The sequence below is a fragment of the Zootoca vivipara genome, chromosome 12 (assembly GCF_963506605.1).
Source record: "Zootoca vivipara chromosome 12, rZooViv1.1, whole genome shotgun sequence".
Classification (NCBI taxonomy): domain Eukaryota; kingdom Metazoa; phylum Chordata; class Lepidosauria; order Squamata; family Lacertidae; genus Zootoca; species Zootoca vivipara.
Window position 1 is genome coordinate 24,511,980 of NC_083287.1, and position 22,196 is coordinate 24,534,175.

A 22,196-nucleotide genomic window follows, 5' to 3' on the forward strand; every position below is an offset into this window, starting at 1 on the left:
GCAGGCATGTCAAACCTGCGGCCCTCCAGATGTTTTGGACTACAATTCCCATCTTCCCCAACCACTGGTCCTGCTAGCTAGGGATCATGGGAGTTGTAGGCCAAAACATCTGGAGGGCCGCAGGTTTGACATGCCTGGTTCAAGGTCTTCAGTCAGTTTCGTAAATGACTGGGGATTTAAACCCTGATAGCCCAGGTCCTAGTCCAACACACTAATCATATATACTACACCACTGGCATGATGTTGTTGTTAAAGATCTCAGAATTTGTTATGATAATTTTCCCATAAGCTTTGATGATATGTTTTCTGTAAACTAGCCATGACATGTGCTGCTTGTATTGATTTTTCTTTTTTATACTGTAGTGTCTTGCTGCTTTTATTGTACAGTACTGTGTTTTGCTGGGTGGGTGGGTATGTGATTCAATTGTGAACTGCGTTGGAATTTAGATAGTGATGGGTGGTCTATCTATAAATACCGGTATTTGCAGTAAAATAAAATGTGTTGTGCAATCCTGCTTTGGATGTACCATTCAAATCATGGTTGGCTGATCTGGACATCAGGTAAAATGATGGCTTGACAAACTAGGAAGCGTTGTATAAAACCACGGAATGAGGAGAGTGTCGTGTGGACACTATTACACAAAATTGCATGTGTGAGCAGCAAGATGAGTCCACAATAAACTGCTGTATATGGCCGTATGCCGGAATATGGGGAGATATGGCAACCTATGGAGGGTTATTTTGCACAAAAGCTCAACAACTTTGGGCAAAACTAAAAAAAATTGCTCCCCCCCCCAAAAAAAACACATGCATATTATGGAAGCATGCATAGAACTTACAACACAGTACTATGCATGTTTACTCAGAAGTACATTTCTCTCTGTTCATGAGACTTACTTCTAGGTACACATGTTTAGGATTGCAGCCTTAGTCTCTATGCTACACCAGCTCTAATTGCCAGCTGTTTCTAAAAGGGCAAAATTCCATTTTCACAGCCAGAAAAACAGCTTAACAGTGGACTGAAACTACAAGAAGAAACTAGATCTTCCAACCCTTTCCATCTATTGTCCAATTAACCTTAAAATACTTGAACTGTAAATGCTTCGGAAGGAACTGGTTGAACTGCTTTCCTTTTCTGGAATACAAAACCCATTGATATTTTAATAAGCATTGTTGGCTGGTGGAATACAGCAAAGTAAACATTGCCCCTCTTCTGGAAATCTGAATCAATCCTCATAAGCATCGATGGAAGCATCATATACTACAGTAAGCACCTGTGATTTGCTTTGGCCGGCCAAGGCTATGTACCAGATATGTACACCGTGCATTTAAAGCACATTATTTCTCTTCAAGGATTCCAGGAACTGTAGTTTTTCCCTCACAGAGCTACAATTCCCAGCATCCTTAACAAACTATACTAACAAACTATAGTTTCCAGGATTCTTTAGGGGAAGCCATGAATGGCATTCAGTTGCCTTTACTTGGAGTAAATCCTTTGAAATTAGTGGGCCTAATTTAGTGGCGTTAATTCATTTCAGTGGGTCTACTTTGAGTTAAAAAATAATAATTGAAAACCTCCCCATGTATTTTAACTGTATGGAGTGTATGCAGCCTGTGTCTCTGACTAACTCTGAAGCGCTTGCTGTTTGGGTTCATGCCCTGCTTGCAGACTTTCTCTAGCTCTCTCTAAGTTTTTGAGCTCACCTATTCACTGAGGGATTGCCATTACGCTTTGACATGTTGAATTTTTGGTTTTGCCCTGCTGGTTCTTGGATCCTTGTGCTTTCTTTTTGTTGATTTTCAGATTGTTTATTTGAATTATGTTCTTTTTTTTTACATATTTTTGTTCAAAGGTCATTGAAGTTGCTTGATAACTCTCAGGTGGATATCACCTGGAATTAGTGATCTGTTAATTTTTAATTCGTCAGTAATATCCAGGGGATAACTTAACTTTAATTTCCTGTGTAAACTCTCAACTTGTGGATGGCAAATAATGGTGGTAGGTTTCTTGTGTTGTGAGAAGGGACTGGAAGGTCTTCCCACTGAGTCTAGTTTTGCTGGATCCAGATTTGCAGCTCAGTAACACAGGAGCCTAGGGCTTGCCGATCAGAAGGTTGACGGTTCGAATCCCCGTGACGGGGTGAGCTCCTATTGTTCAGTCCCAGCTCCTGCCAACCTAGCAGTTCGAAAGCACTTCAAAGTGCAAGTAGATAAATAGGTACTGCTCTGGCGGGAAGGTAAATGGCATTTCCGTGCACTGCTCTGGTTCGCCAGAAGCGGCTTTGTCATGCTGGCCACATGAACCGGAAGGTGTACGCCGGCTCCCTCGACCAGTAAAGCGAGATGAGCACCGCAACCAGAGAGTTGTCCACGACTGGACCTAATGGTCAGGGGTCCCTTTACCTTTACCTTTTTAACACAGGAAGAGGAACGCTTTGAAGATTAAAATAAAATTTAAGTTACAGGTAGGTAGCCGTGTTGGTCTGACATTGTCTAAACAAAATAAAAAAAAATTCCTTCCAGTAGTACCTTAGAGACCAACTAGGCTTGTCATTGGTATGAGCTTTCATGTGCATGCACACTTCTTCAGACACCATATATATATATATATATATATATATATATATATATATATATATATATAATATAATATAGCAGGGGTGTAACTCACTGGAAGGACAGGTCCTGAAGCTGAGGCTCCAATACTTTGGCCACATCATGAGAAGAGAAGACTCCCTGGAAAAGACCCTGATGTTGGGAAAGATTGAGGGCACAAGGAAAAGGGGACGACAGAGGACGAGATGGTTGGACAGTGTTTTCGAAGCTACGAACCTGAGTCTGACCAAATTGCGGGAGGCAGTGGAAGTGCATGGCGTGCTCTGGTCCATGGGGTCACGAAGAATCGGACACGACTAAATGACTAAACAACAACAAAGCTACCAACTGCTTTACTGAAATAATCAGCAAATTGTTTATCACATTGGGCCTTACTGCTTTACGTATAATTTTTTAAAAGGTAATTACTATACTATGGAAGTTTTAATTGACAGAAAATCAACTACCAGGGAAATATATACATTGACAAATGTTGTCCCTGAATTAATCAAAACAGTTTGTAATAAATGTTGCAAAAACTACACAAAGAGCTCCATCTTGATTCCTCAAACCTGCTCCTAGCAGAGCAGGCTGCAGAATGCCTTAAAACATATCTTAACAGAAAATGGCTGCCATGTTTAAAAGCACAGAAAGCACAGAGACACAACCACAAAATGGCATGGGCATGCCTATTCACCTATGTTTGAAAGGTAGGGTGGGTGTTTAATAAAATGTGGTGGTGTTTAAGTGATCATGTTCAACACAGGAAAAGCCAGGAATTGAAGAAGAAAAGCCGTCTCCTGTCCATTGCAGGTTTTTGAGGAGATATCTGCTTAGCATTATAGGAGGTACGTACCAGTGGGTGTACTGGTGCCTATGGGTGCCTTGTTGGCGGTCTCTGGGTGGCATTTCATTTCTTAATCACCCCAGACTCCCATCCTGGGGGGAGGGGTTGTGGGGAACCAGAGAACATTATTGGAAATTTATGTGACACTGACACTGGGACCCAGGTGGCGCTGTGGGTTAAACCACTGAGCCTAGGGCTTGCTGATCAGAAGGTCGGCGGTTTGAATCCCTGTGATGGGGTGAGCTCCCGTTGCTTAGTCCCAGCTCCTGCCAACCTAGCAGTTCAAAAGCATGTCAAAATTCAAGTAGTTAAATAGGGACCGCTACAGCAGGAAGGTAAATGGCGTTTCCATGTGCTGCTCTGGTTCGCCAGAAGTGGCTTTGTCATGCTGCCCACATGACCTGGAAGCTGTACGCCGGCTCCCTCGGCCAATAATGCGAGATGAGCGCGCAACCCCAGAGTCGGTCACAACGACCTAATGGTCAGGGGTCCCTTTATCTTTACCTTTACCTCAACACTGAGTAAAGAGTGCTTGAAAGGGGTCCATCGTGGACCTGGTTGAAGCACTGCCAACTGCCTGAGTGCGTTAACAGCATCTTGGAGGAGGGATCTTAAATTAGGGAAACAGTGCAAGGGGAAAGGATAAATGTGATTTTTATTCTTTGTTTTGTTTTGCGTATAGCAGTATAGTCTGAGCCAGATTTTTCTGTTGCTTAGAAGGTAGTTCATCAGCAGTACTTGGAAATTGATGGCATTCTCTTTGCACAACAAAGAAAAGAGGGAGCAGAGAAATCTGCTGGATGTGTTCCAAGATTATCTCTTTCCCAGTGTACTTTCATTAAATATAACTCTCTACTTCTTGACCCTGGCTGGCTTCTGAAATTATTCACTATGAAGGTCTGGTTGTTTTTTTTTATGCCACGGAAAAGCACTGACTTTTTTGTATCCTGTTATGGCTGGAAAATTAAATAAGCAAGAGCAAGACTAGATTACATAATTATCCATACACTAACACTAAACTGTTGCATTAAAACTTTTATTGCCAAATAAAAGTGTTAGTTAAGCAGAAGTTTATGAAAGTTTGCAACTTTAGATACTGAAATTCTATGGAGGCTGTTGTAAGATGATAAACTGCTGTACAGTATAGATAAGGAGAGGTGAGTAATGAATGTTTAAAAAATAAATTACAGAAAACTGGCAATAGAAATGTGTATGGTTTTTTGTGTGTGCAAAAAATGCACATCACACACACACACACACACACACAGAGAGAGAGAGAGAGAGAGAGAGAGAGAGAGAGAGAGAGAGAGAGAGAGAGAGAGAGAGAGGAATGAGTTCCAACAAGGAGACACCCAGGTCAGGAGAAAAGTTATAGGCAAGTTGCAACTTTTCTGCTCCTGTGTCATATATTAAATTGAACCAGTAATGACTCATCCAATCCTTGCTAATCCTCCCTACTGCAAGATAGGTGCATGTAGAAAATTAATGAATAATCTTTTAAATCTTTAGGGCATTTTTGTGTAAGATCAGTTATATAAAAATTCTTTTGGGTTATGTATACCCTTGGTTATAATATATGACAAGTTTTAAAAAGTTAATATTATACCAAAAGATTTAACTTAAAATTTGACTTTAATTTTTTTTAAAGGCCACCCACCTTTCAGGGGAGTTTTTTGTATGAAAAACCAAAATCACTATCATTATGTGTTAAAGAAATCCATGATGGGAGATGGCAGATGGTTCTTCTTGATGATTGATTTAGTAAGCCTATAATCATCTATTCCCCCCCTCCCCCATTTTGAAAGATCCTAAGAAGAGATTTCATACATACAACTGTCAGCTGGTAGGGGGAGGGCCCCTGAGTGGCCAAAATCAAGCATACAAAAAGATCAAAGGAAGGATGATTAATCACATGACTTTCCTGTTAATTAATTTTTTTAGTAAACATTCAAAAGTCTGGCACGGTTTCCATTGCTAAGAACAAGATGATCCTAAGAGTATTCAGCAATAAACACCATTGCTACTGAACAATTATATGTTTCAATTCAACTTTTAAGTACTCTTACAGCCATGTTCTACATATTGTTACAGCTCTGGGGTTACAGAATTTGGGGGTGCAAAGGCACTCATAAGTGCTAGAATTAATGTATGGTATAATTTAGATAATATTTGCAGTATCGAAGGGAAGATACCAGGCCAGGGCCTCACCTGGGATGGAAGTTGTTAAGAAGGACAAAGGGTACTGGAAGCAAGCCATTACTTAGCACATCATTATTTGCATATTATGTTTGTGCTTGTAGCTGAAATCTTACATGGGCTTGAAATCCCTTTCTAGTTCCTCTGCAACTTGTTTTCTTAATACCTTGTGAGGTCAAGTGGTCCTTTTCTGTCCATTTACCATTGGTCTGGTCACAAACCTGGAATAAGAATTAGTCCTGCGACTCCTGCCAACTGAACTTCCTCATCTTGCTTTCTCTTAAGGCATTTTGCATATATTATGGGAGCCAAATGCCTGTCCAATTACCGGCTTCCTGACATGTGCATGTTGGTTGCTGTTTATTTTATTGCATTCATATCTTACCTTTCTTCCAAGGAACTCAAGGAAGCATAGAGTGGAAACTGAGTGTTGGCTCTTAAAATCAAGAAGTTGGCAGAACTCCTTTTAAAGTGATCCCAAATGAGAACGAAAAGGAACACAACTTTGGCAAGGGAAGGCAAGCAGACAATAAGGAATTCAAAAAAGGGCTCAGAGAACATATGGATAAAAACATTACGACCAACAATAACAATCTTTTAAATATATTATTAGTAGGAGCCCAGCAGCAGAGGAAGTTGGATGCCAGTAGAATTAAAAGTGTGCTGAAGGAAGAAAAGGAGATTGCAGAGAAATAGAATTTTTTGTATTTGCTTTCATTGTGGAAAACAGGACAGAAGCCTGTGCCTGAACTGATGTACATCTGGAAGGAAATCTGAAAGACTTAGGCAAATAGTGGTGATGAGAGATACCTTATTGATAACTCAAAACTAACAATTCACCAGGTCTAGATGGTATTTACCTAACAGTTCTTAAATAACTCAGATGTGAAATTTTTGATCTTCTAACCAAAACATATATAATTTGTTCTTGAGATTGACATCCTGTACTTAGAAAGTGGTCAATGTAACACAAATTCCTCAATAGAGATCTGGGACGGGGTGGGAATTCAAGAAATCACAGGCTACTTACATTAACAAGTGTTCTGGGAAAATTAGTCGGAACTGTGATTAAAAATAAAAATCGCCAAGCATATAGAAGAACAAGTATTGCCGAAGAACAGTGGAACGTCCTGTGTTCATGTCCTTGTGGGCTTTCAGTAGGAATCTGGTTTGCCTCCATGATAACAGGAGGACTAGATAGGCTGACCCAATAGGGTTCTTATTGGGTTCTTATGCATATGGTAATCCCCTCCGCACTTTGTCCTCACACAAACCCTTTGGGTTAGGGTAAGGCTGAGGGATGGTGACAGGCTCAAGGTCACCAGCAAGCTTGATGGCTGAGTGTGACATTGAACCTGGGTTTCTGCAGCCCTGGTGCGACATTGTAACTACTTCACGACGTGTGTCTTCTTGGAGGTTTGCCTTGATCCATCATTGCCACTGGAGGTCCAGGTGGCTTTGGTGGCTAGGAACATCATCTACCAGCTACCGGTTCATCAGCTACAGCTGTTCCTGGGCAGGGATAATTTCCCTGCAGTGATTGACGTGTTGGTAATCTGAATTGATTAATGAGACAGTTTGATTACTATGAATATTATGTCAAATATGGTCCAGGAGCCACAACTTGTGCAGAATGCAGCTACTCGGTTACTGAGTGGATTCGATTATCAAGATGGTAACAGTCCTGAAAGTGCTGCATTGGCTGCCAGGGTTCCACTAGGCGTTTGTGATGGCTTATAATGCTAGAAATAGCTTGCATCTATAGATACTTAGAGCCCTTCTTCCATACCAACCAGCCTCTTGAGTTAAGAAAATGAGGAAGGCTTGTTAGTGGTTCCATATGGGAATGGCATCTGTTGTGCAGTAACCAGTGAAAGGGTCTTCTCTGCCATGGTACCCCAATTGTAGAATACCACCCTATTCCAACTGGTTTGACATCTACACTGTTGGGCTTCCCCCACCAGCATGGGCGTACCCAGCATGGGGCAGGGGGGCAGCTGCCCCCCTAAAAGCAGGGCAGCTGGAGAAGACAGGCAGGGGCGCTGCCTGCTGTGCTCCGCCTCAGCCTGCTTGGCTGAAGCGAAACAGCAGCAGCAGCAGCAGCGAAGCTGCCTCCGTTGAAAAAAACCTGGACCTGGGCTAACTTCAGCCCACACTCTGCGGCACCTCATTTGCATACATGCAAATGAAGTGCCGTGGAGCATTGTGGGGCAGCACTTTCTGTGCTGTGCTCGCTGTGACTTGAAAGAGTGTGGGCTGAAGTTAGCCCAGGTCCAGGTTTACTTCAACGGAGGCAGTTTTGCTGCTGCTGCTGCCTCGTTTTAGTCACTGCTGCCATTAAAGGAGTGGGCGAGGCAGGAGTGCAAGTGCAGGTGGCTCCGTGTGCTGCCTTGCAAATGACCCCCTTTCCTTTGGGGGGGCGTGGATGTTGACCATGCCTCCTGGGGGGATCCTGGCCATGTCATTGCCAGATAGCCAATCGGGTGGCTGGGGGGGCATGGCTGGTGTGCCCGGCTGGTGTGCCTCCCCCCCAGATCCTGGGTATGCCCATGCCCAGCAGCCTGAAACATAACTGTTAACCCAAGCATTCTGTATTTGGTTTTCTGTGGATTTGTTATTTGCTATCCTGGTTTCTATAATTTCTGCCCCGTGTGCGTTTGTATTGTGGCAACACACACACACACACACACACACACGTGAGTGTGTTTCATTGTGCCCCACCCCGAGGTATTTGGGAAGGGTGTGTTAGAAACAAATGGATTGCTTGTAATTGACTAGTAAGGGTCAGCTTAAGAAATCGTTGATCAGTCTCTTTCCTTCAATGATTTGTCTTCAGATTTTTCCTAGAGAGTTGCTGGCATGGTTAAAATGACACACAGTGTATTCCGAGTCTTCTTGAACCATATCAGTTTCAGAAGTTGAGGAAGTCATATGTGCTAGATATACCCTCATGCCATCAAGCTGAAATGGAATGAGTGGACAATATAGCTTTCGTTATCAAAGTGCCAACAACCCTAAATCTGCATGCAGTTGTAAAACAATTGTATGAGGATGATGTGTGCAGTCCATAACTAGATGTAATAGTGCTGAGCTCTTGCATTTCAGAAATGGAAGAACAAGCCTTTGAGAAATATAATTTACATTGGGAAAGGCTAGGGGACTGTCTTTCCCACACATTTCAGACATGTCTTCACAGAATCATAGAATTGTAGAGATGGAGTGACCATGAGGGTCATCTACTCTGCTCCCCTGCATTGCAGGAATCATTTGACCAATGTGGGGCTCAAACCCAACCCTGAGATTAAGAGTCTACAGGCATGCCTGGATCTTTGGGGTGACACTGCTTCTTTACCAAATAGCTGTATGTTGAAATTTGTATTTACCCCTTTTGCTACTTGTTTGGGAAAGTGTGCTGTAGTGATCACTGGAGTTGAAAGCTCATTTCTTTGCCCATCGAATGGTGGCTGGGCTGGCAAATTGCTCTCCCTGAGAGGCAAACTACATGTCGTGGAGTAGGCGGTGCCGAATTTGTATAAAGTGGGAACATTGTTTCTGTTGCTGGGTCCCTGGAATTATTCGCTGTATTATAGTAATCCGAACTGAGCCTCGTTATTCTGTGAAACGTGGGGCTGCGGACAAGGGACGGATGAAATTCGTCACTTGCATAGGCGTCCCGACTGGTGGGCACAAAGCAGCAGGCGATCGAAAGGACGGAGACCTTCACCTCCTCTGACCTCCGTGGAACTCGATTGTAGTCTTTATTGTCAATCAGCCGATGACGGCACAAACGAAACCCCGCCCCTCGTGCTTTATCTCCCACCGCGCGACTGTCATCTCACACCTCGGCTCTCTTCAGCGCGGGGTTGCGCCAGCCCTTTGGGAAAGTAATAAAAAGGCGGGACCTATTGCATTCCCCGCCCTCCCGAAGAGCGTCTATTCGCGTCGTAGAGGATTGCGGCTTCGCGATTGGTTGTGCTTGTTGAGCCACTCAGAAATCGGATTCGCTGGGCGGTGCGGGCATCTGCCGTGCTCTGTGTGCCCCCCTCCGCGTCAAGCCAGCCAGTCAGTCTTTCTTTCTCCTTCCTGCACTTTTGATGGTCCTCCAAAGCGTGTAGCGTTTTGAGCGGCGAAGCGGGGCATCGCTCCCGTGAGGGGTGAACAGCGGCGTCGGAGAGGCGCTTGAGGGTGGAAGAGACGGGTGAGCCTGGGCAGCGGGCGCTCGCGCTGAGGGAACTTTTGGTTTCCCCTCTTCCCTTCCCTTCCTTTCTTTCCTCGTCCCCCGCCCCCGCGACGGAAAGAGGGAAGGAAAGAATTTGAATGTCTACCGGTTCTTTTTCCGTTGGAAAAGGAGCGTTGGAACGGTTGGAAGGAGCGGCCAGTTCAGTTAACGGCATGGAGTGCGGGGGGCTTCTTTTCTCCTCGCGAGGTCGCAGGTTTGAACCACTCCCCCCTCCTTCTCGAGACAGACCCCGCCCGCCCTCTTCGTCTCCTCTCCTTCCCCCTTTCTTTTTTGGGGGGAAGGCAGGCAGGAGCGAGAGAGAAGAGCGCGAGGGAGCCGGCCGCCGCCCTCTGGTCTTACCGGAGGGGACAACGGGGGAAGCGCCGGCAACGGACGGAGGGGCCGATGGGGGCGGCGGCGGGTCGCCGTGAGAAACAAGGGGGCGGCCGCTTGGCATCTGGTGCCCCTCGATCTTGCTCGGGACTGTGGGGCGCGGGGGAAGCGACGGGTGTCCGTCCCGTGGTGGGGCGCGACGCCCGCTGGCTGCGGTCGGGGGGGGGGGGTCGGCTGGGGATAGTTGGCTCTTCGCGCGTCCAGGGCTGTCCTCGGAGCTCTGCCTGCAATCCGCTCCTTTAATGACTCGAGAGGGAGCCCTATTAATATCAACGGGGCTGATCTCCGCGTCAACAAGCCTAGGATGGCGGGGCATGGCAGGGTCAACGTGCAGCTCCGCCGCCGCCTCCTTTTGCCCTGCACATTCCAGAGGGTGTTAGCTGTGATCGAGCGAGAACAAAAAGGATTCTCGTGGCGCCTTTGAAGGCTGCCGGATAAAGTGGGGCTTTAGACCACGAGCACTTTGCACCGAAACACACCCTTTAAGGTGCCTGCCACAATACTCTTTTGTTGCTGCTGCTGTCCTTTTTTTTTGGCCGTTTCCACGCCGAGGCAACTAGGGAAAAAAAGTGTCCTGAAAACTTCCAGAGCGGGTGGCTGAATTAGTCTGTTGTGGCAAAAAACAACAATAACCCCAAACCCCGGCAGTCTTGTGGCACTTTGAAGAGGGGCACATTTATTGTAGAATAAGCTTTTGTGGACGAGAGCCCACTTCCGCTACTGCTTGAAGGGTTCTCCTTAGCTGGCATATCTAAATGTGGTTGCAGAAGAAGAAGAAGAAGGGTGTGATCATCCAGGTAGTTTTACAGTGCTCTGCCTTCACAGAATCCATGCAGCCCCAAAGTAGGTACAGTGGTACCTCGGATTACAGGCGCTTCAGGTTACAGACTCCGCTAACCCAGAAATAGTACCTTGGGTTAAGAACTTTGCTTCAGGATGAGAACAGAAATCGTGCTCTGGCGGCGTGGTGGCAGCGGGAGGCCCCATTAGCTAAAGTGGTACGTCAGGTTAAGAACAGTTTCAGGTTTTGAACGGACCTCCAGAACAAATTAAGTTCTTAACCTGAGGTACCACTGTAATGAGGTGGGTGTAGATTTGGTTGATGGCATCTTTGGTTATTAAGAAACAAATGAAAGAGCTTTAGTATATAGGCAGTGAAAGCTAGCTGGCACTGAGGACATCTTCATTAGAAAGTTAAATTGTGTGCAACTTGCTGTTTTGCCAAGGAGGCCTAACAAAAACTGTGGAAATAACCACCAGGGTATTTTTCAAAGCCCAATTATTAATAAAGTGTATAACTGTAAATGCATGCTGTAGAAATACTGTAGGTTCTATCTACCTTGTAATGGGACAGCATTCAGTATCAATAAGACACAAGTTGCACTGGTGCCATACCATCTGTTTCATCACCATTAACATACATTCTTGCTCTGACTGTCCCTACTGTTTTCACTAATATATTTGCTTTCATCTTATTTTGCTTTTAGGGGTCACCGTGCATCTCAAAATCTTGCTATAAAAAGGAAAGTGTTTCTTTCCTGTCAGAACTTGACTTCTCAAATACTATTGGAAATTGTGCTCAAGAACTCTTATTTTTATTTAAGTACTTAAAACTTTACATGCTTTTTGAAGATCATAACTTAAAATCTGATGTTGTTGTCTTCTGATTAGATAGGCTACCTTCCTGTAATCCTTTTATTACATTTAAATCTGCTTAAGTTGATTGTGATTGAAGGTAGCTGGGGAGTTGTGATCATTAGTCTCAGTAGATTTTTTTTTCAATCTGCTTAACAGGTTCAGGCACATATTTAGTGTTGCAATCTTTAAAACTCTTAACACAAACCTTTAAACCTCTAATGCAGAAATTAGTGTTCTTTTTTGTCTCCTTGTGCAATCTTGAAAATATGAGTGCTTGCCCTGTGAATGCATTGTAGGGAATTTACACATCAAAAATGCAGATTGTTAATGTAGGCATGGGGATTTCTGCGTTAAAATTTATATTGACTATGCAGATGAAATATCATATTTTGACACTCATTAAAAGGGTAGAGTGGACAGACAGAATATAGTTATTTTAATGGCTGCTTGTTTTGACACCCACACTGTATATTCACTTGACATGCAGTCCAGACACACACAGAAAACGAAACAGCATTTCATTGAAGTAGATTCCACTATGATGTTGACTATTTGCCTAACAGCAACTGATCATGGTAGGCCTCTTATATACAAGGGGTTACTATAAATGGACCCTTTGAAATGATTTTTTTTTCAAAGCCAGTGCAGTATTGCTTACAGAGAATAAGCTTATATAGAATAAGCTTGACTATAATATTTTACAGTTACATGGGTAGCCCTGCTTATCTGTTGCCTCTGGTACATTTTCCCCACTTTGCAGTGGAGGAATTACTGATTACATTTTCATTCCACCTTTTTTCCAAAGAGCTTGGAGTGATGTGCATCAGGGATTGCCAGCATGGTGCCCACAGGCACCAATATGCCCATCTATCAGTGCCCCCCCCATATACATAGTTCTCCCTCTCCCATTTTTTCACCAAGTTCAGTGGGAGAGAATTATTTCTTGAAGCTTTGTAGATGAGCCATCGTTTAAAGCTGGGTCTCCCTGTCCTTACCAAGGCACCCACATTATTGTACCATGCAATTTTAAAATAATAATAAACAAACAATACTTGAGAGAATCCCCTCAGAATCTTTGGGAATGGAATGCCTTTACAGTCCTCATAGTAACCAAGTGTGTTTTTAAAGATCATGGCACAATGTAAGGTAGGTCATATGAGACACCCAAGGGAATAAATAACTCCAACACCACCACCCATCATCACATAATTGCACACACGTAATGCCCAACATTAGTAGCACCCATCAGCATAGGGTACTTGTACAAATGCTATTGTAATTGTGCCTTGCCAAGTCCACTTGGTCCCATGCACAGTGCACAAACATACTGTCTGGAAGTGTCCAAATTGCCTTCCTTGTCAGAAGCCACAATGATTTAATGGGCAGGTGGGCAGCAACTGACCTTTGTAGTTACAAAGTCCCAGAAATTTAATAAATAATAATAACAGCAACTGACATTTGTAGTCACCAAGCTTTTTGAGTCATTCGCTCAAACAGGGGTTGAAATTGTCAAATGGAGCCAGCAACAGGAAAGGGTTGCAGCAGCTATAAACAACACCTTCACCATGGAAAAAGCCACAGCCAGAGAGAAGGAAGGAGCTGCTAACTGCAAGAGATAAATAGCTATGTAGGTCAGTGGGTAGGTGGAGATATGAAAGCTATAGTTCCCTTTCAGAATTCTGCTGTGGGACCACTGATCACAAACAATGTTGAGACCATTGCATATGAAAAATCATTTGGAGTGTATTCAGTTGGAAAGAGTAGTATTTTATTGGTTAAATTGTTTTTTTAAAACTTTTTTTCTGACTGTATGGCTTGGCAGGGAAAAGTGTGAGAACAAATTCATAGGCTTTTGTATTGTGTGTGGCACACTTTCACTTGCTTTCCAGAACTGTAGCCCTACGGGTTTGTTGTACTAAAAGAAATAATTTTCTGTATACAGTATTTGTTTGAAAGTAATCCCATGAAACCCAGTAGGGTTTAGTCGTGAGTAGACCTGCATAGGACTAGAAATTCTGTCTCTAGATCCATCTACCACTATCCCCATCAACAGATTTTCCTAAGGAAAACAGAAAAAAAAGTCCACACCTGTGAACCACCATCAAGGGCTGGTGCTAGAGAATAATCCCTAGGGATTTTAGCATCCCTCTTAAAATTTATGTTCCCCTACCCGTGTGTCCCTGTTCTGCCTTCTCTTTTCCCTCTATCTCGTCTGTCCCCAGCAGCCTCTTCTAGAGGAAGTATGTTGCTACCGTAGTGGTTATTTTGATTCTTCTAGTTGGTGTAGGATTTGAGAGTGATCCTATCTTGGCCCAATAGGCATAATGCAGTCCTGTAATCTCTTTATTCACTGTAGTATATGAATACAGTTCTTAATGCAGCCCCAAAACCCATTAGCGTCCTATGTGTTCACTGGAGTGTGTTGAAATAGTTTGTAATGTTTATTGCTGCAAACTTTATGATGCCACACAACAGACTCAAGTTAAACAATATTTGTACAACTCTTGCAACTCTTACTATAGCTGATCTTGAAAAAGCTATTGTCCTACTGTTTCTGTTCTCTGCTCTCCAGAGTTACCTTCCTACTGACACCAGCTCACGGAGGATGGGGCCTGCTATCATTTTACTACCGTACTTGTAAAACTAACAATATACTGTACGTTAAAGCAGTGACTTTGGTTGTATTTACACAGATTATTTTGTTTGTTTTGAACACAGTTCAATTTCTTTTATTGGTACTGACAGTTGACTCTTTAAAATAAACATTTGACAATGGTATATATAATATATGGTTTATTTTCCTTCTCTGTGTTTTTGTGGATTAAAACAAAATAAAATTGCTTTCAGGAAGACTCACCAGGGAGGTTTAAATACCTCACAGGAGAACTTCGCAGGGCTGCTTTTGGAAAACATAGACCATAATGTTTCTGTAATTAGTTTGCTTGGCTCTATATTGCAGTCTTTAGTGATGCTTTGATCCTGCACTGAATTTTTTTCTTCATGAAAAGAACATACAGGTTTTGCTAATTCAGTATAGTCTTAAATGCACAACCAGAATATTACATGCAAGTTTTTTGCTCTTTAGTTATCAGTGACATTTTTTTTTCTATGTAAGACTCAAAATGATGCCATTTTTGGAGTTTGTATTCAAGAATTTTATTATGCATAGATCTCATAATTACTATTGGGAAGAACAGAATTAAAGGAACAAACTTTAAATATTATAATTAAATTAACACTAAAGTCAGTTGTCAAACATTTGCTCTGCTAGAAGTAATCTACATTCTGTTCAAAGCAGAAATATAAAAAAAACTATATAAACATTATAAAGCTGTGTAAGAACATTTAATCTCTGTACAGTAGTGCATTGCAGCACATTTTATTGATCTTTTAAATATTTAATGTGGACAAAAACAGATTTGACATACATGATTCTGGTACCATATATTTGTGAGCTTTTGCTTTCACATGATATTGTATTCCTGGTGGCTCAGTTAAATGCTAGGGTTTGCTTTGCCAATTACATTTGCATAGTTGTTTCTGTACTACTCTTAAGTATGTACTAGTAAGGTCTTGTACTAACATACCTATGCGTGAGGCTTTCCTCAATGATGCCAAACTGCACTGTGAGCCATGTGTATATATTAATGTAATGTTCACTAGTGTTGGTGTACTATCCATAACACTCATTTTAAAATTGTGGACGAAGAGCAGATGTAAAAATGATGTCCTTAAGTTCTTGTAATGCATTATAGCTTTCAAAAGCACGTGATGCATATTTTCATTGTTTTTCTGTAGGAGGCTAATGTTTCATACCCTATTTAAAATTAATAGTTTCTTTAGAAGTTCCTATGTTGATGCATTTCTATTTGTGGAGGACTAGACCAATCCTATTTTCCCCTCCTGTAGCTGTTGCAGCTTAAGTTGGAGTGCATCCTGTGTGGTTGACCTGAGAGAAACAGCTCTGCCTGATTACCTTTAAAAGCCAGAAGCAAACTTGTTGAATTTTCTAGCTGGCATAGGGCTGTGTTGCAGAAACCTTGAGTATGGCATAAGCTGACTGCCTTGTCATTTCTTTCCACGGCATTCCTTCCTGTGTTCTTTATAAGGATTTCCCTCCTGTTCCCAGCCCTGATAGCACTGGGAGCAATCAGGGTCGGATTTAGGTTTGATGAGGCCCTAAGCTACTGAAGGTAATGGGGCCCTTTACTGTATATGTCCAGCTGTCCTTTGTCAACAACAAATTGTCGCTGTTTTTTATGTTGAATATATGCTATATGGTAATTTATGGACCTAATGGGTAACTAAAGCCATGTGCACATAACAAAATATGTATTTTATCAAAGTAATTGTTGAACTGAAATACAATTGGAAATATACATCCAGGTTGTTTTTTCCTTTAATTTTTTTTGGGGCCCCCAAGAGAGTGGGGCCCTAAGCTATAGCTTGTGTAGCTTATACGTAAATCTGGCACTGGGACCAATCTTGAGTGCATGGGAAAATGAGTTATTTGGCCTTATAAATCCTGAGCTCAGTTCTGTTCTGTTATTTCTTCATGACAAGTTTGTAAATGACTGACAAACTTATGATGAATGTTATTGTCTTGCAAATGACCAAGTAGAGAATATTTTCATTTTACTTTGAGGTTCACAAATGATGAAAGCTACAATCCAGCACACATGTATTTGGATGTAAACCCCGTTTAACTCAGTAGGTCTTTTGAGTTGACATGTATAGGATTGCATTGGAGCACAGCTACATTTGGCCAAGTAGGTTACTAAGACTTTTTGTGGGTGAATAAGTTGTGAATCTGGATGGTTCATTTATTGCTAATTTCTCTCATGGATAATTCGCCATTCCTAAGCCATGTTCCTCACAAAATATGGTTCTGATCTTTGCCTAATTGTCTAATGGAGCTTCAGAGTCCATTAGGAATACAGATAGTTATAATCATAAGTGAAAATTGAATCAATAGAAAAACCTTTCAAACTAGATGTACGAGGGGAAATACACTTGATAATTCTTGAAAATGTATGCTGTAAATTGTACAAAATGAAAGGGTGCTTACCACACCCAACTTCTGCTTTTTTTGTTCTTGAATCAGCATTCTTAGGAGCTGTTTTATAAACAAGCCCTTTGTATGCCTCGGAAATGTGGTAACATTTAGATTATAAGGCTATTTTGCAAGCATATGAAGCAGTTGGCTTTCATATGTTTTCTTTGACTGTCAGTCACTATTTTAATGACAATAAAATGATAATTCTTGTGCTCTGTGATGTGCAGTGTTTGTGAGAGTACTGTAGAGTATTAAATCAGGGTGGAGTTGGAATAGGTTTTCTGAAACTGTTACGTTTGCTCATAGTTCAAGAATGTATGTGGTAAGAGTCAAATCTCCGAAAAATGTCTCTTCAGTTTTGTGTTGCACTCTTTGAAAATTATCAGTTTTTCCTTTTTATACTAGTCATTTCATAGTAATATTTAATATGTAAAACAGTGCTTCAAGATGAAGGTGAAATGTTTTTCTCCCCTGCAGTATTCACTTTCCTTATTACATTGAGCAAACTTCTAACCTAGTTAGGAGAATTATTGCCTATTTGCTGGCCAGTTTGAAACAACAGAACTGTTTTGGGAACTAAGCAGAGGCTATATGTCTCTTTCTTTTCCACTGTTTTTTCCACTGTTGCACCTCATTATCACTTATGTAGTCTTCTGTGAGACTGTTGGTGATTTACTCCTCCCAAGAATCATGGAAGACTGCAAGTGGTCTGAAACTACTCTTTCAAAATAAACTTTACTATAAAGATTCAAAGGACTGAAACATTCACGCAGCGCTTAAACTATGGAACTTGCTGCCACAGGAGGCAGTTATGGCCAAAAACTTAGATGGCTTTAAAAGAGTGTTGGAAAAGTTCATGGCTTCTAGCCATGATGGCTATGCTATGCCTCCACAGCTTGAGGCAGTAACGTTTCCAAATACCAGTTACTGGAGATTCCAGGGCGCGTAGCATACTCTTGTGCTCAGACCCTGCTTGAAAGTTCCCCATAGGCATCTGGTTAGCAAGTGTGAAAACAGACTGCTGGACTAGATGGACTATTTGGAAATTATTTCCTAAGTGTATAAAGATGTCTGGAATAAACTCTAGGAGCATAAAAGCAGTAGTCTCAGTAGGCTAAGGCTCCTGTCGTCTTGTTGTTTTTTAATAATAAATTGGTGGTAATTATTACTATAAGATTTATTCTGTGTTCCAAATATTAATATGGTATAGTCAGCTTAGTGTGAGAAAACACCCAAACATTAACTGAAACTGTGACAAGTAAACAGATTAACTGCCTGCCAGCAAATACAGCATAAAGTTGTTTGATATAGGCTTAGGGAGATAAAATAAGGTATCATGTATCACTATGGTTTTTAAATGTAAAAAGTTGACCTTTTCATTAAAAAATATCACATGGTTTGAATCTGCGTGTAGTAGTCTTGACTTGAAGCAACTAAAACCATGCTGTTTTGTAGCTTCCTGCTGTTGGCACGGAATGGATGTTTGCTTCTGCATTGTATGAAGTTCATTTTAATTGTGGATTGTTCATAAATAATTCATCTGATAAAATTAATAGTGCAATTTAACATGATGAAAGACAAGGCCTTTCATTTTATCTTGTTATATGTCTTGCATCAGTACCAAATTCATGCAATATTATTTCAAAGTAAGTAAGTTTTAAAAATATATATTTATCTCAGATAAATTTCAGTGGAGTTATATTGGAGAGTCTCAGCTTGATCTTTCATCAATATTTGTTAATCTGTTAACATTTGTTACAGTTTCTACTATTAAGCAAACCAAACTTCTTTGATATAGAATAATCAGTTTGCTATTGTTAGCATTTCTGAGGAACCAAGAATGCCTGCCTTCAAATTTGGTTGGCTTGTGTTCAGTTTCACAGCAGAGCCTATAGAGTGCTGTGGGACTATTTTTTGTGTATGTCTACGTTATATATTTGCAAAACAGTGCAGTGGAGTGGATTTGCTTGGGCTTGACTTTATAAGGAAGGATAAATGTGAGAAAGAAAAGTATTTTGGCTGACACACAGCTGTTATAATCGTAAATTGATAGATGACAAATCATGTAATATAAATGAACATGCAACTGATTTTTTTCAGCATGATTCCATGCATGAGATATATATATATATATATATGATGGTGTTGCATTGGTCTAGTTTAAATAAATAATAGGAAAAGCTATGGAATAATCCAGAAAAAATAGTACCATAAATACACTAAAACTTGAGTACTGCTGAGCATATCAGCAGGGATAAGCAATTTCCTGTTCACATTCAGGACTTCCTATGGAGGTACAGTCTGCATGACTACCTAATAACATGTACATGAAAATTGATTAGTTCTATTTTCCTCTCCTAATTGCTATAGACCTGAACTTGTGAAATTGACCCCAAAGTAGTATGTTGACATCACAATTGTACAACAAAAGCATTCTGCTTAAAATAATACTCTGTTATTTTCTTGAAAAGGTCTTGGTTGGATGACTCATACTCTTTATAAACCACATTATAATGAGCTACTTGGAGAGACACATTTTCTCTTTCCTTCATCTTTTGACAAAGGGATGTGCATTATGGCTTTTTAAGTTGCTTTGAGCCTTTGTAACTATATACCAGAAGAAGAGTAGGGAATGTATAGATTTAGAACATTCCAAGAAGCTACTAGATAAGGTTGACATAGTTTCAGTTCTCATATTTATTAAACACAATTTTCCACAATAGAAAAAGCATTCTAAAGAGTAGTGTTCCTGAATGAGTCACATTCCTCTGCAGTTATAAATATACAGTACTCCAGACAAGAGTTCTTGGTTTCTTGTGCTTTCCTGAACAACTTGGAGCTAATGCATCTTAGGCTTCTGGAAATACATGCTGTCCTTTCTCCTGCCCCCCCCCCTCCTGCGGGACTCTGCAACTAGAATAATTTGAACAAATGGACCCCTATTAGTTAGGTACTTTTGCTGTTTGTTGCTATTTGGTGCTAGGAATTTTATATTTTTCATGAATGGGGGTTGGGACTTATGGAAAAAGTTAAGAAAGCAGCCTGTAAAGTCATCAGGCATGACTTTGGGTGTCAGCTGATGTCCATGTCCAGATCTACTACAAAGTTGATCCTGAGTCTGGTTTTATTTCTTTCTTCAGTATTCCTAAAGCTTCCACTTTCATTTACTGTCTTAAGATATTATCAATGTTTGTACAAAGTAAAAAGGCCTTGATCAAGTGGCCTTCGTTACTCTCTACGTGTGTCTCCATTGAACCTAACAACCTGATGTCAAGGTTTCCTATGCAACCAAAGACAGCAAAGAAGAAAGTGTTAGGCTGTTTCTTCAGACAATTTCTATTGCTGTGGCTGTCTTCAGTTCCAAGGGAAACAATTTATATTCCACCTTCCAGATTACATTACATGTCTTCATGAAAATAAAGTTAGCCAAGAAGTAGTACTTAGATGAATGATTTTGCATTTTGAGTGCCCTGGGGCTGCTTATACTCCACACATTTTAAGCATATTCCCTCACCAAAAAGTCATAAGAACTGTAGTTTACCTCACAGGGAGCTCCAATTCCCAGCACCCATAACAAGCTATAGTTTCCAAGTTTCCTGTGGGGGACGGTGCTTTAAATGTATGCAGTGTTTTGTACCTTAAACTCAGCACTAAAATGATCGGTTGAACTGGGTTCCAAAAGCTTTAATAGAGGCTAGTAATAGCCTGTTGTTTGGTAATTGTACTTTACACTACACATCTTTTTCGAATCTTATGGGCTTCCCTCAACTAATTTCTGTTGAGTAATTTCATACATGTGGGCATTATATGGCTATAAATCTGTGTTTTTCCCATGTAACTGGTGATACTGAGAATCCTAGCATGTCTTTTTGTGGATAGAAATAAAAAAATGGTGACAGTCTTCCCTTTCTGTCAACATAATTGAAAATGTATTGTGTGAAATCTGGTGTGCTGATACTTAGCTACTCTTGCTAGTTTGAGGGGCAGAGTTGATGATGTCTCATGACTCTCCTCCCAAAAAAAGATTCTGGAAAAATATTGAAATGAAAATATTACAACACTAATTCTACTTCAGCAGACTGTACGTTTGAGAGGAATATATTCACTTCCATATCTTAGAATATAGAAGTTGAGACATGCTTTCATATACATCCAAAGGTTTCAGAGAAGATGAACATCTGCTGGTCTTCAGTCAAATATAGGTTTCCCCCACTTTGTTCTTCTTAACACTCTAGCATTTAAGATGAAAAAGGAGTTCCATAGCTATGGAAACGAGAGTAAGTTGTTGCATCATAAGGCTATATATCTACTGCTTAGTAGTTCCACTTTTGCAGAAAACAAGTGTAATGCATAATAGTTAAACTTTTTGCTCCAAATTTTAAGGCTGAAGATTTCAGAACAGATGTTGGAAGATGTTGGCGGTGGACAAAGGGATCGTAGAAGAATGGTTATCGGAATACAAGGTAATATATATTTCCCAAAAATAAGTATTCATTTTCAAGATTTAATGCTAGCAATTATCCATAGTAGTAGAGCCAGTATAGTGTAGAGCAGAGGTCCTGAACCTTTATTGATATTGTGGACACATTAGCTATTTTGAAAGTCTTATAGAATCCTTCACAGGATGGCATCATGGGGGTCATTACTATCAGAAACCCAAGACCTTGTCAGCACTTAATACCTATGCTCAGAGATCTTTAGAGGTTGTCAATCTGGGTTGACAATCTGGCCATGTTCAAGATGTTACTCATAGTACAGTATATAAAGCCATAATAATAATAATAATAATAATAATAATAATAATAATTAATAATAATAATAATAAATAAATAATTTATTATTTATACCCCGCCCATCTGGCTGGGTTTCCCCAGCCACCCTGGGCGGCTTCCAACAGAAAAATGAAATAAAATAATTAAACATTAAAAGCTCCCCTAAACAGGGCTGCCTTCAGATGTCTTCTAAAAATCTGGTAGCTGTTTTTCTCTTTGACATCTGATGGGAGGGCATTCCACAGGGTGAGCGCCACTACCGAGAAGGCCCTCTGCCTGGTTCCCTGCAACTTGACTTCTCACAACGAGGGAACCACCAGAAGGCCCTTGGTACTGGACCTCAGTGTCCGGGCAGAACGATGGGGGTGGAGACGCTCCTTCAGGTATACTGGACAGAGGCCATTTAGGGCTTTAAAGGTCAGCACCAACACTTTGAACTGTGCTCGGAAACAACTTCAGTCTAGTTACTTATAATATCAT

At 41.1% G+C, this 22,196-nt stretch overlaps 1 protein-coding gene and 1 long non-coding RNA gene across 6 annotated transcripts in view; one reads left to right on the forward strand and one right to left on the reverse strand.

Moving 5' to 3' along the window:
* The first annotated feature begins 9,598 nt into the window (after positions 1–9,598).
* Positions 9,599–22,196, forward strand: part of HYCC1 (hyccin PI4KA lipid kinase complex subunit 1) — a 30,942-nt gene continuing 18,344 nt past the window's right edge. For 2 of the 5 annotated variants that reach the window (XM_035129123.2, XM_035129124.2), the window contains exons 1-2: positions 9,599–9,836; positions 21,328–21,407. In XM_035129123.2, the coding sequence (XP_034985014.1) occupies positions 21,357–21,407 (51 nt within the window). In that variant the 5' untranslated portion in view covers positions 9,599–9,836; positions 21,328–21,356. Of the gene's footprint in view, positions 9,837–10,414; positions 21,408–22,196 lie in introns of those variants that run through there. The other 3 variants (XM_035129121.2, XM_035129120.2, XM_060280725.1) reach the window with 3 other exon arrangements.
* The window catches only part of LOC118092176 (uncharacterized), a 63,239-nt gene continuing 51,989 nt past the window's right edge, over positions 10,947–22,196 (reverse strand). Inside the window, exon 6 of the long non-coding RNA XR_004693479.2 lies at positions 10,947–11,001. This is a non-coding gene — a long non-coding RNA (uncharacterized LOC118092176). The remainder of the gene's footprint in view (positions 11,002–22,196) is intronic.